This window comes from Bison bison, unplaced genomic scaffold (genome assembly GCF_000754665.1).
Source record: "Bison bison bison isolate TAMUID 2011002044 unplaced genomic scaffold, Bison_UMD1.0 scf7180017864029, whole genome shotgun sequence".
NCBI lineage: Eukaryota > Metazoa > Chordata > Mammalia > Artiodactyla > Bovidae > Bison > Bison bison.
Window position 1 is genome coordinate 1,729,630 of NW_011494601.1, and position 20,517 is coordinate 1,750,146.

Here is a 20,517-nt window from a genome sequence, read left to right on the forward strand (position 1 = left end):
ATGCTAAAGCTGAAACTCCAGTACTTTGGCCACCTCATGCGAAGAGTTGACTCATTGGAAAAGACTCTGATGCTGGGAGGGATTGGGGGCAGGAGGAGAAGGGGACGATGAGGATGAGATGACTGGATGGCATCAGTGACTCGATGGACGTGAGTCTGAGTGAACTCCGGGAGTTGGTGATGGACAGGGAGGCCTGGTGTGCTGCGATTCATAGGGTCGCAGAGTCAGACACGACTGAGCAACTGAACTGAACTGAACTGAACACATAATATAAAACTAACCATCTTAACCATTTTTAAGTAAGACTACTCAGTGGCATTAAGTACATTCACAGAATTGTCAAACCATCACCTCCATCCACAGGTATCTTTCCATCTTGTAAAACTGACACCCTGTTCAACAGTAACTTCCCACTTTCCCTTCCCGCAGTCCCTAGTTCCCACCATTCTACTTTCTGTCTCTGACTACTCTACGTACCTCATATAAGTGGAATCATAGAGTGCTTGTCCTTTTGTGTCTGGCTCATTTCACTTAGCATAATGTCCTCAAGGTTTACCCATGTGGGAGTACATGTAGGAATCTCCCTTATTTTTTAAGGCTGAGTAATATTCCATGGATGAGATGGTTGGATGGCATCACCAATTCAATGGACATGAGTCTGAGTAAACTCCAGGAGCTGGCAATGGACAAGGAGGCCTGGCATGCTGCAGTCCATGGGGTCACAAAGAGTCAGACATGACTGAGCAACTGAACTGAACTGAACCGAATAGTCCATGGCACGTATAGACTACATTTTGTTTATCCATTCAACCTTCAGTAGACACCAGGGTGGCTTCTACCTCTCAGCTATTGTGAATAATGCTGCTATAAACAAGGGTGTGCAAATACCTCTTCAAAATCCGGCTTTAAATTCTTCTTGATATATGCCCAGAAGGAGAATGCCTGCATCATTCGGTAAATTTTTTCACTTCTGGAGGAACCATCATACTTTTTTTCCACAGCAGCTGCACCATTCTCACCAATGGTGCATAGGGATTCCAATCGCTCTGCATCCTTGCCAACATTTGTTATGTTCTTGTTTTTAATAATACGCATTCTAAGGGGTGAGAAGTGGTATCTCATTGTGGTTTTGATTTACATTTCCCTATGTCAAAGTGAGAGTCCACCCTAGAGACAGATCTAACACAACCAAGGAATGATTATAAATTTAAAAAACCAAAAGAAGGGTAAAAAATATTAGTGTCCTCAAAATGCTGTGTTGGCAGCATTTCCCTGACATCCCTGTGATGAAAACCCCATGAAGCCCAGCTCCATGCTCACCTAGTAAAACATGCAATTCAGAACAGACACAAATACTGGGGCATCCGTGTTTCTTGCCTCCAGTAAGTATTAAATGTTCCATGGAAAAATCTTGGTCCTAAAGTTGGAAAGAGACAGCTTAAAGAAGAGTACTACAGGTATTTGCTATAAAGAATGTTACTGTGAAAATAATTCTGGATGGGGCAACCTGCTAAACAAAACCTCTGCTTGTTTCAGCACCTAGAACTGGTCAAAGAATCAACAAGTTGCTTCTTCATATTCAAACCTGCCTACTGAGCCCAAGTCCACCATTAAGGCTGTCATCCTGCTCCACTGCTCACTGTTAATTCATCAAAATCAAAGAAAAACTCTCGGCAAAATGATCCAGCAAAATAATCCAAGGTGGAAGAAGACATAAATTAAACAAGATCGGCTGAGTTGGTAACTTTTGAAGCCAGTTGATGGGAGCATGGTGGTGGTGGTGGGATGGGGTTGGGGGATGTTTCATTATATTGTTTTATTTCTGTATTTTCTCCATTTAAAAAAGAAAACTCCTCTGAGAAGGCATACCATATTACACATTTTCAGAAACCTTGTGAAGCAGGAAGCAGGCAGGTGAGAGCAATTCATAAAGAAATTAGCTCTGGTGGGAGTCCAGACTGGCACCCAGGAGCCCCGGCTGCACCATGTACTTCTCGAAGGGCTCTACATCCCAGTTCTCAGACCTCACTCCACATTTCCAGCCCCTGCACAGAAGACAGAAAATCTGTGCCTAGAACTCAGCAGGGAGGGGCCAGGCGGCCTCCCCCTCTCATTTTCCCAACCAAGCTCTCCGTCCTTGTTTTCCTGACTGTTCCTTTTTGTTCCATCCCATTCTGCCCCAGTGGACACCAACTAAAAAATGATTAGCTCTCAACCACACACATAGCCAATTCTGCAAAACTCTGATAACACTGCAGCCCCCTTCAATAACCAAACAGACCTGCTACAATTCTGGATTCATGAACTCTACAATTTGAATTTGCTGCTGCCAGTGTATTATACTGGGTAAGTTAGTAAAGCTTCCCAAGAGCAAAGAATCTGTTCTGAAGAGGCTTTGAAGAAACGGAGATTCCCAGGCCCTCAGCCACGGCCGCCACAGGAGAGTTTCACTCCAGATGCAAAAATCAGGATGAGAGTCAGAGGTCAAGATGTAAGGCCAGCAAACACAGCTGGCCACCTGGCTGAGGGGTACAACAGCTGGGTGGACAAAGCTGAAAAGGTCAAACCGCCGGTCTAAACCAGGTGGCTCTGAACTGTGCATCTGGCTGGTGGGTGGGGACTCCAGGTGGGGCCAGAAGGCTCCCCTCCACACAGGTAGCAATGCAGGTCTGGACGTCACACATCTCAGGGAGGGGCAGCCACAGCCCTCCCATTAGGAGGGGTCCACAGGAACCACCTCAAATGTTCAGCACTGCTCTACTACAGAGGCAATGAGGTGGTTGCTAATGAAAGGTTGTCTGGGACCAGAAAAGTCCTGGGGGAAACAGCCAAGCCACTGAATCCACCCTATTTCTCCAGGACAGAAACCCAGCCCCCCACCGGATAAATCATCAGATGATGATGCTGGAAAAACAAGGCTGAAAAGCTGAGGAGTGCGGTAAGTCTGCCTTATTGTCAAGTGTCCCAGTCCAAATAGGAAATGTCAAAATCCTCAGCAGAGGCACACGTGGCGTCATGACCACTCACCCTGTGCCTGTCTCCATCTGGTCCCCCCAGACACAGGCTGCAGCCCCAGACACCAGAAACGGTGCTTATATTAAAGGGAGGTTTTAAAAAGTCTCTGTGTATGGTCACGTGGTCTTGTTCTCCTGCACAGAATCAATGTCTGCCTCTGTCTGAACCAATCCCACCAACATGCTCCGATATCTCTCTTAACCCCTTGACTGTCTCCAGCTAGTACCCAATTTCTCTGCTTTTCATTAAGGCAAGAGTCCTTGAAAGAACTGTCATGAGTCACTGGTCTCCACTCTCTCACGTCCCATTAGCTCCTGGGCCAACTCTAGGTGGGTTTCCACTCCCCAGCAGTTCTGGTCAAGGTCACAACCTCCACCTTGTCAAAGCCAATGTCAATATTCTGTTCTCACCCTACTCCTCTCTACATGAAGGGCTTCCTCTTGAGACTTCCATGACACAAAAATATCCTGGTCTTCCTTTGACCTCAGGCCACTCACTCACAGCCAACTTTGGAGTGGACTCTCCTCCTCAACCCACCTCTAGCATCCCCACCTCCATATTCAGACTCCTCCTCTCCTCTCCTTCAATAATCTGGTCACCCTTTCCTCTGATGGTGGCCAAGACTTTCATTTCCAGGAAACTGACAACTCCAAGTATCTGGCTAAGAGATCTTTCTAACTCTTCTGCCCCAAATTTCATCTCAGAACTTGGGACCACCATCCATCTCTTCACTCTTCAGAATCTTTCCAAAATCAGATGACACCATCCAACTTATAACCTACCAAGCATTATTAAAAGGAGCAGAAAGTAATTCCAGCTACTTACTGGAAACAACTGAGTCCCACATGACCTGGCTTCTTTGTGCCCACGTCCTAACCTGTGTTGCCCATGCCCTGCACTCACTCAGACCCAGCCACATGGCATTCCTTTTGTTTCTTGCACACGCCAAGCTCATTCCTGCCTCAGGACCTCTGCTGCTCTCCCTACCCAGCGCTTTCTTCCCAAGACCCCACATGGCTGTGTATTCATTAATATTCAGGTCTCTGCCCACAAGCCTTCTCTTCTGAATGTCCTTCCCAAGCACCCTGGCCAAGTGGCTTCTCCTTCCCTGCTCTGAGGCTCTTAAGCTAATACCTCTGCCAGTTGAACCCCAGCATTACAAGGGCAGGGCTTTACTACCCTTGCCCACCCTTACCTCCTAGAAACCAGGACAGGGCCTGGCCCACAGTCCAGTGTGCACAAAGGACCTTACAGTTGATGTCTCATTGGGGCATTCCTGGAGTGTGGGTGGAGGGAAACGGGGTCAGAGCCCCAAGCATTCCTGAACCCCCAAGGCTTCCTAAACCCCCAAGGCTGAAGAAAGGCACCTTAATCTGGTCTTTAATCATTTGGCCTTCCCCAGCACTTTATGGTCTATTTTATAATTTACTTGTCACTGGCTTCATGAGGGTAGAGCAATGACTGCCACCTCATGGGGGGCCAGGTCAACCCAAAGTACGTGAAGAAGAACGGTTTACTAATTAAGGACAGAGAACACAGCCGCTCTCAGCCACTCACCCAGAAGACGATGTTGTAGCTGAAGAGGAGGTACTTGTACCAGCAGCTGACCTCGGCGTTAGAATATCTATAATAGTGCATCTTCTGAGAAGCAGGATCTGTGGAGAGAGGAAGAGTGATGAGATGGCAGGTTCAATTTTTCAAACCGTCTCCCCAAAATCTGCTCCCCAAGGAAGGAGCAAAGGCAAGACACAGACTCCTAAAATTCCCAAATTGTCCCATGTTCTTTCAGTAGTCCAGACATAGGTTTAATATCAATGCCAGCTATAGGTTAGACAAAAATCAGCAAAGTCAACTTTCCATAAACAGCCAAAAGAATAAGAGGAAAATTTTTGAAAGAATGGAGAATAGCAATTTCTAAAAAGTGTCTTGTGGACTTCTGCTGGGAACCTTCCCAAACATTTAGGTCATCACCTCTTCATTGGGTATTTACTCCCCCACTTCACAACAGGGAAACAGGAGTTCAGAAAGGTCACATGACTTGCCCAACAGCAGGACAAAAAGCACAGCGTTCAGGACCCACACCAAGGCAACGTGGGGGTGGAGACAGCGGTCCCCGCAATCCACGTTCTTCCCACCCACTGCTACCCGGGGCTAAGCAACCAGGAGTTGAGGGAACCAAATGAAGAAATGAGGGCTTGACTAGTGAGAGTCGAGTTTGGGAAGAAGAGATGAAGAGCAAGTCTGGGCATGACCTAACAGTGGCCAGTCAGGAGAAGTCACATTTGTTCATCTAATATTCTCTGAGACAACCTCTCAAGCTCAGCCCTCAAGAGGTAAGGAAGGCAGAACACCCTGGCCTAGGTGGAGAGGTCCCGTGAACTCACAGCAGCCAGTCTTCACCCCACTCCCTCTTCCCCTGCCTAACCTCCCACCCTCTAGGATCACTGTTTTGGCCTCCTTGGGCTACAGTAAAGCTTAGATTATAGAACTCTGAACTGCCCAGGGTGAAGGGTGGGGCCAACTCTCCTTTGTCCGTGTCCAAGGCCTACAAAGGAGGTGCCCTCAGAAGGAGTGCACTCCGAGGGCCTGCTCCACCTTCACTATGTTCATTTTGGAAACACCATGGCAACCCAGGCGGATCCTTAAGTCCTCCACTATCCGCTGCTGCCCAACAGTGGCTGAATGGTGGGGAAGGCACTTCAAGCTGACCCTCGGGTGGGATGTGAGGCTGACTGGAAATGCCCACCCCTAGCCCCAGAACTCACCCTACTTCCCAGGGTGAGGAGAGGAACAAGAGGTAACCCAAGGCCTAGGGCAAAAACAAACAAGGCTACTCTGGCAGTGGGGAGACAACCCACCCACAGCTGCCAGTAAGAGACCAGCTTCTGCACCTTGCCGTGGAGCAGCCACCACAGAATCCCTTCCTGCCGAGGCAGCCTTGGCGGCCTGGCCCCTGGTCTGTAATGTTCTGAGAAAGCGCTGCCAGGCAGGCACATGAAACCACATCCCTCTGGAAATGGGTACTCTGACTGCTCCACCATCCTTCCCGCAGAGCAGAACCAACAGGCAGAGACTGGACACCACTGCCCACTGGCCCCCTCCCTCCCAGAGGGACGGGAGTATGGTCAAGGCCCAGCTGGGAGTATCCAACCTGCCTGGCCTGAAACCAGCCAGGGAGGAGGCAGTGACCCTGCAGCCCATCCCACCTCCTCGTCCCACCAGCAGAGCAGCATCTCTACAACACTCCCCTCCCAGAATACACATGAACACAGCTCCCGGTAAGGACACAGAAGGCCTGAACACAGCCTGGGCCACACAGGACGGCTGCAAGGAGATGAACAGGAACTCTTGGACACAGTCCTTCCTTCGGCCACATGACCTGACCCTGAGCAAGCTTCTGCCTCTCAAGGCCTCAAATAAAATGGGGCCGATCCCTAAGGTCCCCAGAGACTGGGGAGGGCTGCTCAGGCACAATACCCTGAAGTTCAGGAATCCTAAGGGGTGCTCCTTGGAGTTATTTAACCTAACCGTAGTAAAGAACTCTCCTTAAAGCTCTGAAGCAGTAAACAAAGCCAGGCTCCCTTCCTTCTCCTGGATCTTGGCTCCACAAAGACACCAGCTAATTACCACTGGCCTGTATGCTTTCCATAGCAGGGCAGACCTCATCCCTGCCCCCTAGCCCAGGGCCTCTGAACAATGATGACCCTGAGGTGACACAGGGACTCTCCACCCGGAGATCCCTGATCTCCTTCTGCTACGGCCACGTACATGGGGAGAACATGGAATGGCCACAGCGAGCTCCTTGTCATGCACACTGCAGGGAGCCAGTGATCTGGAGTGTGGGTTCTCTGCAGGGGGCTGGTTTTCTCAGCACCTGTTCCCCCCTCTTCCACTGGGCTCCCAGGGTCTCACCCCATAAAGACCCAACCAGGAAATAACTCTGCCTTTATAAATGTCAGGGTTCAAACCCACACATAGAGAATCTCAACAACCGTGATATAAACCCCAAGCCTTCACTCCATGGTAACTTAAACACTCAGAACTATACTAGCCAGGTCCATGCTAGGGAATAATCAGAAAGAAACACCCTAAACATCCATGAGATGATGTATCACCCCCAGATACGTCCCCTTACATGCCTGCCACTCACCCCCAGAACACTCGCTTGAACGTTGCATCATTTTTGCTGGACCAAAATAACCGTATGAGGTCTTGGGGTAGGGTGTTTTAATGACACTTATTTCCCCATTCCAACCCACAGAAGAGGAAGCTGTTGAATGGAAACAGTGCAGTTTAGTCTTTCTTCACCCCTTGTTTACTCCTCCCCATGGGGAGAGAAGGCGCTCAACTGACCGGGGGGTGGGGAGAGGGGTCCCGCACCACACGCCGTCAAAGGAGCCGCAAGGAAAAGCTGCCTCTTGCTCTTGACCCACCAGCTCTGTCCTGGGACCAGGGTGGGTAGAGAGGCAGGTCCTGAGCTTCAGCCAGAAGATCCAGGTCCCCACATAGGCAAGTTGTGAATTTAACTGCAAGGAGGTAAAAGTGAGATCTGTTTGGACTCCAGCCTAAGCCACATCCTCCAACACAGAGCCTTGGGTTTGGGGCGGAATGAAGGCAAAGAGCGTCTGAGGTCTGGCTTGGCAGCTTCAGAACTTCAGGGAAGGAGAAAAGACTGATGAGTGCTCCCCCACCAGCCTGAGGTGTTACCCACATTTCAAAGAACCCCAGAAGGTGACGAGGATGGTGGTGCTGTAACTAGAACCAGATCCAACCCAGAAGCCAGCCAAAATGACTCGAGTGACTATGGTCCCTCACTTCTCACCATAGTTGCTAACCCGAGTAGAGTCACATCAGAGGAAGGCGGAACTCAGCTCTCTACCAGCTAACGAATTCAGTCAGCACCAAAAGCATTTACCCTGAATACCCTAAATACACAGACTAAAAATTCTGCTTCTTAACAGAAGATAAATTTTCACAGCTACTAATGACCACCACAACTGAAAACTCTCCAAAAGCTATGTTGTGTTTTCTGTAGAGAAAACAATTATTTAATTCCAAGTCCTCAAACTGTCTCAACTCCAAAAGTTATTATAACAGAATAAAGCCTTTACGTGGCAAGCAGGAGGCATTGTGTTTGTCCAAACATCAACTTCTTAAAACAAGAGGGAAAGTCAGAATTATTTCAGTGTTAAGATAGCTGGTTAGCAACCTGAGAGGAATTGAATAATACACTAAAGTCTATCTAAATAGTAAACACACACACACACTCAAGAACAGGGTATCCTTCACATTTAAGCTAAGTGAAGTACAAAATTATCAATATAGAACAGATATGCTTTTAAATTCCCATATAACAATTAAAAGTAACATTAAAATTAAAAAGGAAACAAATGATAAATTATCTGCAGCTGTAGTGATTATGACAAAAGGTAAATACTATTTCCAACACAAAGAAATTCACACTTAATAGAAGACTGATTTTAGACCAATGGACAAAGGATATGGGCAGTATTCTAAAACTGAAGAACAAAACAATTCCTAGATGGAAAACTACTCAAAGTCACTGGAAATGAAATTAAAGACAACTCACAGATATTGTTTTACACTTTTTATTTTAACAAAATCACCACCACTATTGCTGGCAGTCCCATGGTGAGGCTGTTGCATTCATACCTTGCTGGGAGTGGAATAAAGTGTTACTACCCTTTGGTAAGCAATACAGTTAGAGACATAAAAAAAAAAAAAAAAAAGAAGTCCTACCCTTAATCCAATAAACTCATGACTCAAGAGTTTGCCTCAAGGAAAGAAACCAAAAGAAGAGAGAGAATACCAGTTAAGCATTCAAAATCTAAATATCCTAGCTTGCAATTATGAAACAATTTGTAAGCATGTGGTTAAAGGTCAAAATGGAAGCTAAAACCATGAAAATGGCTTCGTGGGTTGGTAGGCTTACAAGTGATTTTCTAAAAAGGCTTCTATTGTGGCACTTACCGTGACCACCTTTGTACTAAAATGTAAACTGAGGCCACTGCTGGTGGAGGGTGCTGGCCCCACAAGTGTGATGACCTCTGCAATCACTGTAAACAGGGCTCATCTACTTTGGGATTATATTAACTTGTAAGATTGTTGCCTCCTCCGTCTCTTGGCTTTATTTAATTAAAAAGGTAGCACATGCTGAACTGTAAAATACTTAGACAATTCACAAGTGTACAAAGAGAACTGGCGATGAGAAGCCACTGACAATGGCTTTCAAATTTTTTACGATGGCCCACAGTAAGAAGCTCTTCAGTATTCCTGCCTGGAGAGTCCCATGGACAAAGGAGCCTGGCGGGCTACAGTCCACAGGGTCGCAGAGTCAAACACAGCCGAAGCAACTTAGCACACACAAGAATCACACTGAACAATCAATCCAATGCACACATACTCCCATACACATCTGAGCTCTGTGAAACAAAACTTGCCCTTATCACAGGCCACGTGTTTCAGATTTGCTATTTTCATTTTTTTAAAAATTATTCCTGAACATATCCCTGCAAGAATCAATGATTGCAAATGCTGTGTTCAGAAAAAAAACAAAAAACAAAAACAGATCCTAGGCCCCAAGGCCCCAGCCCCTTTCCAGGGGCTCCCTTAACTTCTAGCTGGTCTTGATGTTAACATTCCAAATGTCTTAGAAAATTCAGTACATGCTATGCTTGTATTACTATTCCCTGGTTTTTCATTGTTAGGTGTTACCTCACCACTTCCTGCCCTGAAGACGAAAATGTAACTCTACTCCTGTACAAGCCACCTGTCCCAAACCACTCCCCTCACACTCCTTTCCCATATCTCCACTCCAATCATACCCACGGCGACACTAATTTTCAGAGTCTACATTATTAGGACCACGTGAGTCATCACAGCGAGCCATGTAAGCCATGATTACTTTTCCTAGACAACTTTTTTGTTCTCTAGAGTCAATAATTCTCATTTTTTCTGTTTAATTTTCTATGAATTTATTAATATTCAACCCCCAATTCAATGTCAGTTGTCCAAATCTCCTCTCAATAAGTTCACTCACATCAGATGTTCTATTTCTAGTTCTTCTTCCAGAAGAAATTTCTCCTGGAACCTTCTGAGCTACTTTAATCTGGACTGGTGCCCAGAAGAACTCCCTTGGCCTCATTTGGGATACAGCCTATGAAAGAGCCAGTCTTTGCTCATCTTTGTGGAAGAAATCTTCAGGGCAAGAAGAAAATTTTTCAGACCCTGTATGTCTGAAAACATCTTTACTTTACCTTCATTTGTGAATAAAATTTTGGCTGTGTATAGAATTCTAGGTTGGGAGCCATTTCTACTGAGAACACTAAAGGCAGTGCCCTAACATCATCTTCATTCCAGGGTAATGGGAGGTCTGAAGCCACTCAGATTCCTGATTTTGTACTTAATCTATTTCTTTCTCTCTGTAAACTTGTAAGATCATCCTTTTCTTCCCAGAACACTGACATTTCAAGGTACTGGTCTAACTGATCAGGGTACTGGCCTATCTTCATTCTCTCAGCTCAACATGTGATGAGTCCATCTGATATGGAAACCTATATCCTTCTAGGAAACTTTTTTCTGGGTGATTTTCCCACTTGCATTTTTCTCTGCCACTCCTATTAATAGATATGGGAACCTGAGCTGATTCTTCAAACATCTTACCTCTTCTGCTCTATTATCCACCTCCTCTTCATCTTTCTTGTCTATTTTCCAGAAAACTCTTTCAAATTTATAATTATTCTAATGGTTTGATATTTTTGCTCTGCCCTTATTCTTTTAAAATTTTAATTTTTTTGTTTGTTCCCTAAATGTTCCTTTTGTATAGTATCCTATTCCTATTTCATGGGTACTTCTCTTATCTCTCTGAGAAAATGTCTAATTTTTTTCAAAATATTCTCCAAGTAGAATATTTATTTCAAGTTGCTCCCCCTGCCCAATTTGTTTTGCTTCCTTTCACATTAGGTGCTTTCTTCAGGTATTAGCAATCATTAGTAATCCTCATGACTAGAAGCAAATGCCTAAGAATTGACTAGAAGCACTGAGTCCCTGGGCAGGTAGGTGAGTTTCTGTGCAGGGCGATCTGGCTGGCCCATCTGCTATAAGTCCCTGTTGTCGACATCTTTAGGTCAGCCAGGTTCCTCAGTGAGGTCTCTTAATCTCCTGCTTGGAAGGTAAGGGGCTGGCTGTCAGAGTTCTAGAAGCCAAGTGGGATAGAAGGCTTTACTAAGAACAACTGGAATCTCCCAGGCCCTTGGTTTTTCCTTTAGTACAAGGAATCTCCAATGTCCCACTAAAGGGAAAATGCAGTCACCAAGCACCATGGAGACAAGAAAGGCGTTTAACCACATGAACTGCCTTCAAACAGTTCTTATATTCAGCCAGCTCTGAGGCTCCTCCCCTCCAACCCCCCTAAAATAATATGGTGACACCAACTCCTACATTTCAAAGTGGGTCACTCACCCATCTAATTTCTGATTTGAACATTTTTTCTTGCTTTTGCTTCCTTTGCCATTCTCCATGTCCTTGTAGAGTGATTCATTTTTAAAAATTCCCTTTATCTTAACTTCTGTGGGGTTTTAGGATAAAGTAAAATTAGGTGTGTTCACTAAATCCACAGATCTCTGGGAAGACTTCAGAAATATTTTAGTTGCCATCTTTTTACTGAGCAAAGTAAAAAAAAAAAGGAAAAACAGGAAGTATAATTTATAACCATATAAAAGGACAAATGAGATTTTGCGGATGTAATCAAGATGAATAATCAATTTACTTAAAATAGGGAAACTATCTGAGTGGGTCCAATGTAATTAGATGAGCCCTTAAAAGCAGAGCTTTCTCCCAGCTGAGGGCAGAAGTAGTCATATTCCAAGTATGAGGATGCAATGCATTGTTGCTGGATCTAAGACAGAGGAGCTACCTGCAAAGAGCAGAGAGAAGTTCCAGCAGTTCAGGGGAACCCTGGCTGATGGTTAGCAAGGAAACAGGGCCTCAGTACTAAAACAAACAACAAGGAACTAAATTCTGCCCCAAATCCTCCAGAAATGAATATAGCCCTGCCAACCCTTTGATTTGGGCCATGTGACAGCCCCAGGCAAAGAACCCAGTGGAACTGTGCTGACCTGACAACACTATCCACCCATATCCCAAGCTAAAACTCTACCAAGTTATTCTGCTGGCTCCTCCCTACCTCATTCTCCAGACCTGGCCATTGACCAAGATTCAACCTTTCCACCTGACCTCTGAGGCTCCCAGTACTTGTATCTGCCCACAAGCCAATCCCCAGGAAGGGCAGCCATATTCCCAACAGAGTTGGGGGCCCTGCTGCACCTCCAAACAGCACACCACAGGCCTTCGACTCTCCAGGTCCTCAGAGCCCACTGTGTGCTGGGGACCATTCACAGGCCAATGGAACAGGGAGGCCCAAGGGGAGAAGTCTAGGAAGAGACAGGCGACTTTCAAGGGAAATGGGTAAATGAGATGGTCGTAAGGCAGGCCCGTAGGCTGCCTCACTGCCCAAGGGAATCTCACATACAGGAAGGATATCATATCATACCTCAGCCTAGGGGCACTATCACTCAGAGGGGAAAGAGGGCCTCAAGTCCACAGGCTCCCCACTCGGTTCCGACTCACCCTCAGAGCCAGAAGTGTCTAAGTCCTACTCTAACCCATACCCCTTAGGACCAACTCTCCGTACTCAGGGTCTGCCACAAACAGTGCAAAAATGGACAGGGTGGCAGCAACTACCGCAGGAGTCCAGAAGTTTGCCTCTTCACCCTGGGAAAACACTACAAACTCAGCCAGGAGTTAGGCTGGGCCCCTCAACCCCCTACCCCCACCCCTCACCGTCCCTCATCACCGGGTGACAAGCCCTGCCACACAGGTGTGGGGGAAGGGAGGTTCCCAGAGTTCAGAGACTCTCAGGCCCTTGACTGCCCGACCTGGGAAGGCCTCCAGGTGGAAGTCCAGGAACACCTGGGCTGCCAGCTCTGAGCCCCATCGGGCTCTCCAATGGGCCTGGGATTCTAAGAGCTTGGCTTCCTGTCTGAAACTGTTTTTAACCAACACAGCATTATGAGCTTCCACCACCAAAACCCCACAACCCCCAGACCTGCTGAGTCTGAGAAGCACCAAGGGGCCCCTTGCTAATCTGGGGAGGAGATATCTGTCTCCCTCAGTGCTGACACCAGGAAAGAAGCCAAGGGAGGGAGGGACGTGGGGCAGAGGAGGAAGCAGTGAGGCGAGGGCTCAGTGGGAGACATGCTGGGCCTCGAATGGAGGTCACCTAATCCAGCGATTTTCAAACTTACTATTTTTATTACTTTTTAAGCTACAGGAGCTTTTGTACAAAGAGACTCTGACCCAGAAACCCAGCATGAGGTGTGCAGAGCAGTTCTCTTCAAGTGGCTAGGGGGAAGGGGAGGCTCTATGACATACATGCTTGAAAATGATGGGTCTGGCCCAGCTGATCCCAAATTCAGGAATCAGGGGAATCACTCAAGGAGCTTTTTCCAAACTGCACATGGAGACTCGTTCAGTAGTGAATGTGACAGACCTGGAAAGCCACATTTTTAAGAGCTGTCCTTCACAGCAGACAGTTTGAAGGGACCCCCCCACTGGCCCAATCTGGAACTATGTGTGCACCAAAATAAATAATATTGATGCATTTTAACTCACTGAATAAAGAACCCATGACTCCATTCTAATACATATAAATGGATAAATAATATATAAATGGAAGAGAAGGGAAAGTTCTTTACAGCAGAAGGATAAATGTAAAAATTTATGTAATTAAATCATCAGCATTCAGTAACCATAGAATTCTAGGTTGGAGAATTCTAGTATGACAGAAATAACTGATAATGGGTTAAGTCTGTTCTGGCTATTATAACAAAACACCAGACTGGACCAAACTGACAGACCAGGCAATTTCTAAAGTACAGAAGTTTATTCCTCATAGTTCTGAAGGCTAGGAAGTCTAAGATTAAGACACCAACAAAGTGGGGTTCAAGCCTCATCCTGGTTCAAAGCTGGCACCTCTTCACTGTGTCCTCACATGGTGGTCAGCAAGGGAGCTCTGAGGGGTCTCTTGTAAGGGCACCAATCCTGTTCTTGAGGACTCCACCCCCATGACCTAAGTTCCTCCCAAAGTCCTAACATCATCAAGCCAGGCACCAGACAGAATTTCAATATGTGAATGCGGGAACACACAAAGACCTTTAGACCATAACAGGCTCTAAAACTAGTCAACGAAAGTTTGATTAGAGACAGCATGTTTACATGGTCTCAAAGTATCTCCCCATAGAACACTTATTAATTACAAAGAGCATGATAGTAACTCAGCAACGGAGAAGCCTTACAGATATCACCTTTAACCGAGTGACCACCACTGTCATCACCAGCAATGAGTCAAGCCAACGGCTGTCCCTCCTGCCGGGATGCACCGAGGACATGTCATTTCTGTGGTGTTCCCGGCGAAAATGCATAACCTGAGTCCTATCTTGAGGAATGATCAAAAAACAAACAAAACAAATGAAGAGTTTACAAAAGTAACTCACCTCAAGTAAAATGTAAGAAGTTGTGGCCATTTTTCTTTAAAAAAAGAAATGAAGAGAAGAAAACTCTGGGGCAACAGACAATCCTGGGGCCCAAAGAGAGATCTTGAAAATGATACATCAGGCAAGTCATGCCTCACCTGCCTGCCCACACAGGTGAGGGCCGGGCCACCTGCAGCGGCTGCCGCTCCACCTCTCAAAGGACTGCGGAAGCAGGCCTGGCACCGGCCTGGCCTCCAGGGGCCTTCCCTCTGCCGCTGAATGTGAAACCGCCTGTTTAAATGCAGAGGGGGAGCCTGAGCCCAGATGATCACAGCAGGCCTGTTTCTGAAAGCCCAATGTGCACATGAAATGTCCGCATTCAGAAGCAGACGCGCACGAGATGCGGTTTCTGGGCCCAGTTTATGGCAACATCTCCAACATGGACAAGAACCCATGAACCCTGCATGCTGGGACCTCTGGACCTCAGGACCCAGAGGACTGGGCCTTCTATCCACCCTGAGCTTCTCCACAAATGGCTTGAGGCAAGGCCACAGCACGAATGAATGAAGCCAAGAGTCCAGCAACCTATCAGTGTACTAACTCGCTCTGCGAGTCCCTGGGAGGAAAGGCTTTTATTGTGGGAGACGAACACCTCGGGACCTGTTTCTACACGTCCTGGCTGCTGCTGCTGTTGCCAGGCACCTAGAGTGGGGCTGTGGAGACCAAGAACTCGAGTGAGCCCTGCACCTCACGGGAGGGGCTCAGGACACGCTTCCCTCTGCTAAATGCTGTCAGGCAGGCGCAGGAGGGCAGGATGCGGCCCAGGAAGGAAGGAGGAGGCGGGAAGCTGGTCAGGAAATGTTCCCTAGAGCAGCAGCTTTAACCACTACAAGCCGGCATGGTGGCAGCCAGGAGTCTCAACAAAGCTCTGGGTCAGGCCCTGTGGATGGCACCAAGGCGCCATCGGGCCGGCTGCCCCGGCAGAACCAACACAGCTGGGGAATGGGACGCTCCTAACAGCCACGGACGTACTGAGTGACGAGTGGGCCTGCTCTCGGGCAGAAATAAATTCTGCTCCAATAACTGAGTCCTGGGCAGCCTTTAGGGGAGCTGCTCCAACTCAGTGCGAGGATGTGACCTGAGTGTCTAACGTGGGTGGGAAACGTTCTCTTTGCAGAGATATCCCACCCTCTCCCCCGCAACACAAACTATATAAAACTTAGAATTAAACACCTTTTCTTCCATTTCTTCATGCCTGAAAGACATAAAGACTGTGGCTCTAAGATGTTCAAAATCCTTGTATCCAAAATTGCACAGTTCACTGCAATATACTTTTTAAGACAACCAACCAACCAACCAACCCACTTGACTCCCGAAGTCAGCACTGGAGGGCCACCCCCTAATCCTGCCCAGGGCGGACAGGACTCACCAAGCCAGGGCAGAGCCTGGCTCCTGGCCTCTGAGCAAGGCAAACAGCCTGGGGTCAGTCTCACAGAGGGAAGAAAGCAAATTTTCCCAACAAGCTATAAAAGGTGAAGCCTGCTGGAGAAAAATAAGTAAAATGAAATGCGCTGAAATGTAGGAGAGAAGAGGAACAAGCAGGGAGGGGAAGGAAGAAGCAGATGTTTTTTTAAAAAACACAAATCAGTGATGGGACTCTAATGAAAAAAGCTGAGAAAAATCTGCAAAGAGATTAGAAGCTTAGTACCTAAAACAGTTCCAGACAGCCAGGGGCATCCCCAGGCTTGGGGCCCCACACTCACCCCCACAGGCCCTCCACCCACCTCTACCTGAAGGCAGGGGGAGGGCAGACCATCTTAGCGAAATCAGGAAAATCATTTCAAACATTTTTCCCGCTAAAAAAATACTACAAAAAATAAATTTACAGTCCGTTTTCTGGACTATTTATTTGAACTTCAACATATACCAAAAACCTTTTTATAGAATGCTTCGTGTGTCTACAAAAAGCAAACAACATTTACAACCTGATTCTGATCGCCATGTCGCCCAGCTGGGACGGATGCGGTGGGGTAGGTGGCAGCAGATGGCCCAGGGAGGCTCTTAGCCCCCTTTCACAAAGGAGGGCTCCAATTACCTCCTCGGCCCGGTGCCCCAGAGTTGACCTTGCCGACAGGCGTGGAGGAGGCACCCGCAGCTGCCAGCTCAGGCGGCTTCCATGGTTCCCAGACCCACCTCCTAGACACCCCCAGTGCCCAGGGCTACCTGCTGCAATCTTCGTGTCCCAGAGACGGAGCCAGACCCCTTTAAAGTAGGCAACTTTAAGCAGGGAAGGAGGGTGCAGACAACTAAACCACAAAAGAGAGAAAACAGTCTTGAAGGTGGGGCAGGGCAGGACGGAGGTGTCTGAGACAGAGCCTCTCAAACTTGAAAGTGCATGCAAATCACCTGGGAATCTTGTTAAATGCAGATTTTGCCTCAGCTGCTGTGGGGTGAGTCTGCAGGGCAACAGGCTCCCAGGTGTTGGCAGCCCGGCCCGCTGACAGGCCTGCGGGCAGTACTCTCCACAGTGAGGGTGTAAGAGGCCTCGAGTGAGAAGCAACAGCACTGATGGAGCAAAAGGCCCTTTAGGGCAAGTGACAGGGAAAGCTCACCCCTCTTAACCAGGGATGTCATCAGCTTTCTTGGAGGGATGCTTTAACTGTGGAATTTGTTTGGTATTTTAGTGCATCCTCACAGGTTATTTTTATTCCCATTTCACAGCTGTGGAAGCTACTCTAACCAAATGTTTATCAAAGCTGGGCTCCCTGCCCCTTGGATGTCTTCCAAGAGCACAGGCCTCCCGTGAGGCAGGGCAGGGCAGGGCGGAAGCACAAAGGCCAGAGCTGTGACAAGGAGGCCAATCCTAGCCCAGCAGACAAAGGCAGGAAAGCCAAGGGACACAGGAGGTCCCCCAGGGGGTAGAGGTTGGGTGGGGAAAGGCAGATAAAGAGCCAGAAACCCATTTTGCCTCCTGGAATTTTTAACAAAATAGAGACAAAATGTAACCTCAGCCTCCTACCCCCAATTCCCCTAACTCCCACTCCCACCTCCCAGAACTAAAGAGGATATTTAAATACAGAGGGTATCTCCGTCTTATAAGTTTTATTTCTACTTTTAACAGCCCGGCCTCATTTTGGCAGGACATAAAAAACAGCCTTCACTGCCTCCTCCCAGGTTTGCCAGAGAGGGAGTGTGGTATGTCCAAGAAAAGGGCCAGTGCTACTGTCTAAGGCAGACTGTCTGTCTGTCTGAGTGGGCTCCCAATGTCACACTCAGCCCCTGAGGGCTGCTGTGTGCTTTTGGCTCCTGGTGGGTGGGTTTCCCTGTGAAAACCACAGACATCTGGGGAGGTTATCATCACCACTGCCAGTCCCTCAAGAACATGAGGGGAAAAAAAACCATGGGAAGAGATGCCCCGTTAACCCCGTCCAATGACATTTCTCCCAAAAACGTACCCAGAGTTGGCGAGAGGAGATCTGTGTAGTGAACAAGCATTTTGGACTTAGTTTCATAGAACTCAAAAAGTCCCGGCTCAAAAACAACCAAAGTTCATCTGAGCAACCTTTCCATCTTCCAGAGACCTACGCCCATGGAAATGAGTGACCAAGGTCACCCGGAAGGCCAGCGGCACAGCTGGGACCCAACGCTTCGCCTTACCTCCCTGTGATTTTCCAGAGCAGCATGCTGCCTCAATCACGCTTTTCCCACCCTCGTTTGGGCCCAACTACCCTAAAAACTGGGCTGCCCTGACGGCTTAGTGGTAAAGAATCCACCTGCCGATGCAGGAGACAAGGGGTTGATTCCTGGTTTGGGAAGATCCACTGGAGAAGCAAAAGGCAACCCACTCCAGTATTCTTGCCTGGAGAATTCCATGGTCAGAGGAGACCTGTGGGCTACAGTCCACAGGGTCATAAAATAGTTGGACATAACTTAGCGACAGAACAACAACAAACAAAAAACCCTAAAAGGTGCATCTGTGTTTCAACATTTATGACAGCGAACCTAGCTCTTTTTACTGAGTCTGGTTCAACGTTTGCTGCAATAAGGGCACTCCAAGGGGGCAACCCTGTCCAGGCCTGGGACCTGCTTCCTAATTTAGGAGGTTGGCTGATAAGAGTCAGATAAGACAGCCAGGCTGATCTCAAGATGGATGGGTTTTGGAAAGATAAAATGATAAATACAGAAAGTAGTGAGAGCTCAGGAGTTCTCATATCAAACAACTCTATGTCAAAGGCAGGGAGACGATTACAGACTGCAGTTAAGAAAGTTGGAGATTTGTGAGCTGGGGTGGGCACACTTTCAGAAAGAGTAACCCTCAGCTTAGGCTGTGACCTCACACTGGGTAAAATCAGACTCCCCAGGAGGAAGCTCAATTTGCCCACCAAAAACTGAGGATGAGAGACATTCAGATGCAAAGGGGCCGGGGATGATGGGTGTGTGTGTTGGGGGTGTGGGTGGCGCATGCTGTGTGTGTTGGGGGGGCGCGTGCACGCTATGTCATGTCCAACTCTTGCGGCCCCCACCAGGCTCCTCTGTCCGTGAAATTTTCCAGGCAAGAATACTGAATACCACAACCATAGAGACCCTTCAAAAGAAAAAAAAAAAAAAACCCGAAAAACAAAAATCACTGTTTTCTCAACTACCCCTGCCACTAAATGCTAAGAGTTTGTCCTGATATGACTCTTTCATGGAGAAGGACCAGGAGGTAAAGGAAGATCACATTTTGCACTTGGGAGTGGCTTTTTCTGCCAAAGACCAGAAGGACGGTGCTCCCAAAGGCATCCATGAATTCAGTCCTTCCCCTCTCTTACACATCTTCAGTGGCACGAGCAGGCGAGCCCTTTCTCTGTCCCCACTGTACAAACCAGCAGCACTGTGATCCAATAAGATGGCAAGACCCTCTTTAAACAAAGAGAAATCTCAGCACCACTGGGGAGACGGGGGTACAGCTGGGGGAAGTGACGGTACAGCAAGCAGACCGCATAGCATCGGCTCAGTGGGAAGATTCATGTCATAAGGGCTTCCGCTGGTGCTGTGTGCCTGCTGCCTGCTGCCTGCCCAGCCTGCCACCGCCTGCCTGAGATTCAAGAGCCCAGAGATGGCAGAACAAAGAAAAATGGCTGTGGCTCAGGCAGCGCGAGGAGGCTGCAGGCCGGCCGACCAGCAAGCAGGCTTTTCTGCAGCTGAGTACTCCAGTGAGGCACAGGGACACAGGGCGCTGAAGTACAAAGGAAAGTGGGGGCCTCAAGACTGACAGCTGCCCAGGCACACGCCTGGCCCCCACCCAAGGATGCAGCTGGGCCGAGAGAGCTCAGGCAGAAACCCACTCCCAGAGGCAGTGGGCAGGTGGCTGGGCATCCCTACTCCTTGCCCAGTTGCTCAGTGCTCATACCCAGGGAGGTTCCAGGCAGAACCTGGGGACTTGAGAGGGAGGACGGGGAGTCTTGACAGAAGTACCCAAAGGGCAGGATCCTTCCAGACTTCCTGCGATGGGGAGTGCTGACAGAGGGCAGGGTCGGCTAGGCAGCTCACCCAACATCAGAGAACAGGACAGGGGCCCTGGAGTGGCTAAGATCTGTTCATCAAAGGACTTCTATTAAGCATAATGGGCTCCCACTGCCAGGAACAATAGCTGCACTGGCCACCCCCTCTCCTCCTCCTTTCCCCTCCCCCCAAAATTGTCCACAATGGGAGGCAGCAGGAAATGGGGCAGAGCCCATGAATAGCTCCACTGTCAGTCCCTAGGCCCCACCTCCTCAGCCCCACAGGTCAGCCCTAGCTGCCCCCCTGCCACAATAGAAACTTGTATGCCGCCAAGCTCCAGGCCCCATACAATAGAGCTGTGGGCATGGGAAGCTGTGGACTTCTCACGGGGCAGCATGTAAGGGCAATGGTGGGAGAGAGAGGGCAGAGATGTGGGCCTCAGACTCACCAGGGCAGGGTCATACCA

General features: G+C 48.2%; 1 protein-coding gene across 4 annotated transcripts in view; it reads right to left on the reverse strand.

Annotated features, from left to right (window-relative positions):
- Positions 1-16,942, reverse strand: part of TSPAN14 (tetraspanin 14) — a 43,071-nt gene extending 26,129 nt beyond the window's left edge. Inside the window, exons 1-2 of one of the 4 annotated variants that reach the window (XM_010834135.1) lie at positions 16,791-16,942; positions 4,573-4,670 (exon numbers count right to left, since the gene is read on the reverse strand). In XM_010834135.1, coding sequence (XP_010832437.1) covers positions 4,573-4,653 — 81 coding nt within the window. In that variant the 5' untranslated portion in view covers positions 4,654-4,670; positions 16,791-16,942. The other 3 variants (XM_010834137.1, XM_010834136.1, XM_010834138.1) reach the window with 3 other exon arrangements.
- Between the last annotated feature and the right edge of the window lie 3,575 nt (positions 16,943-20,517).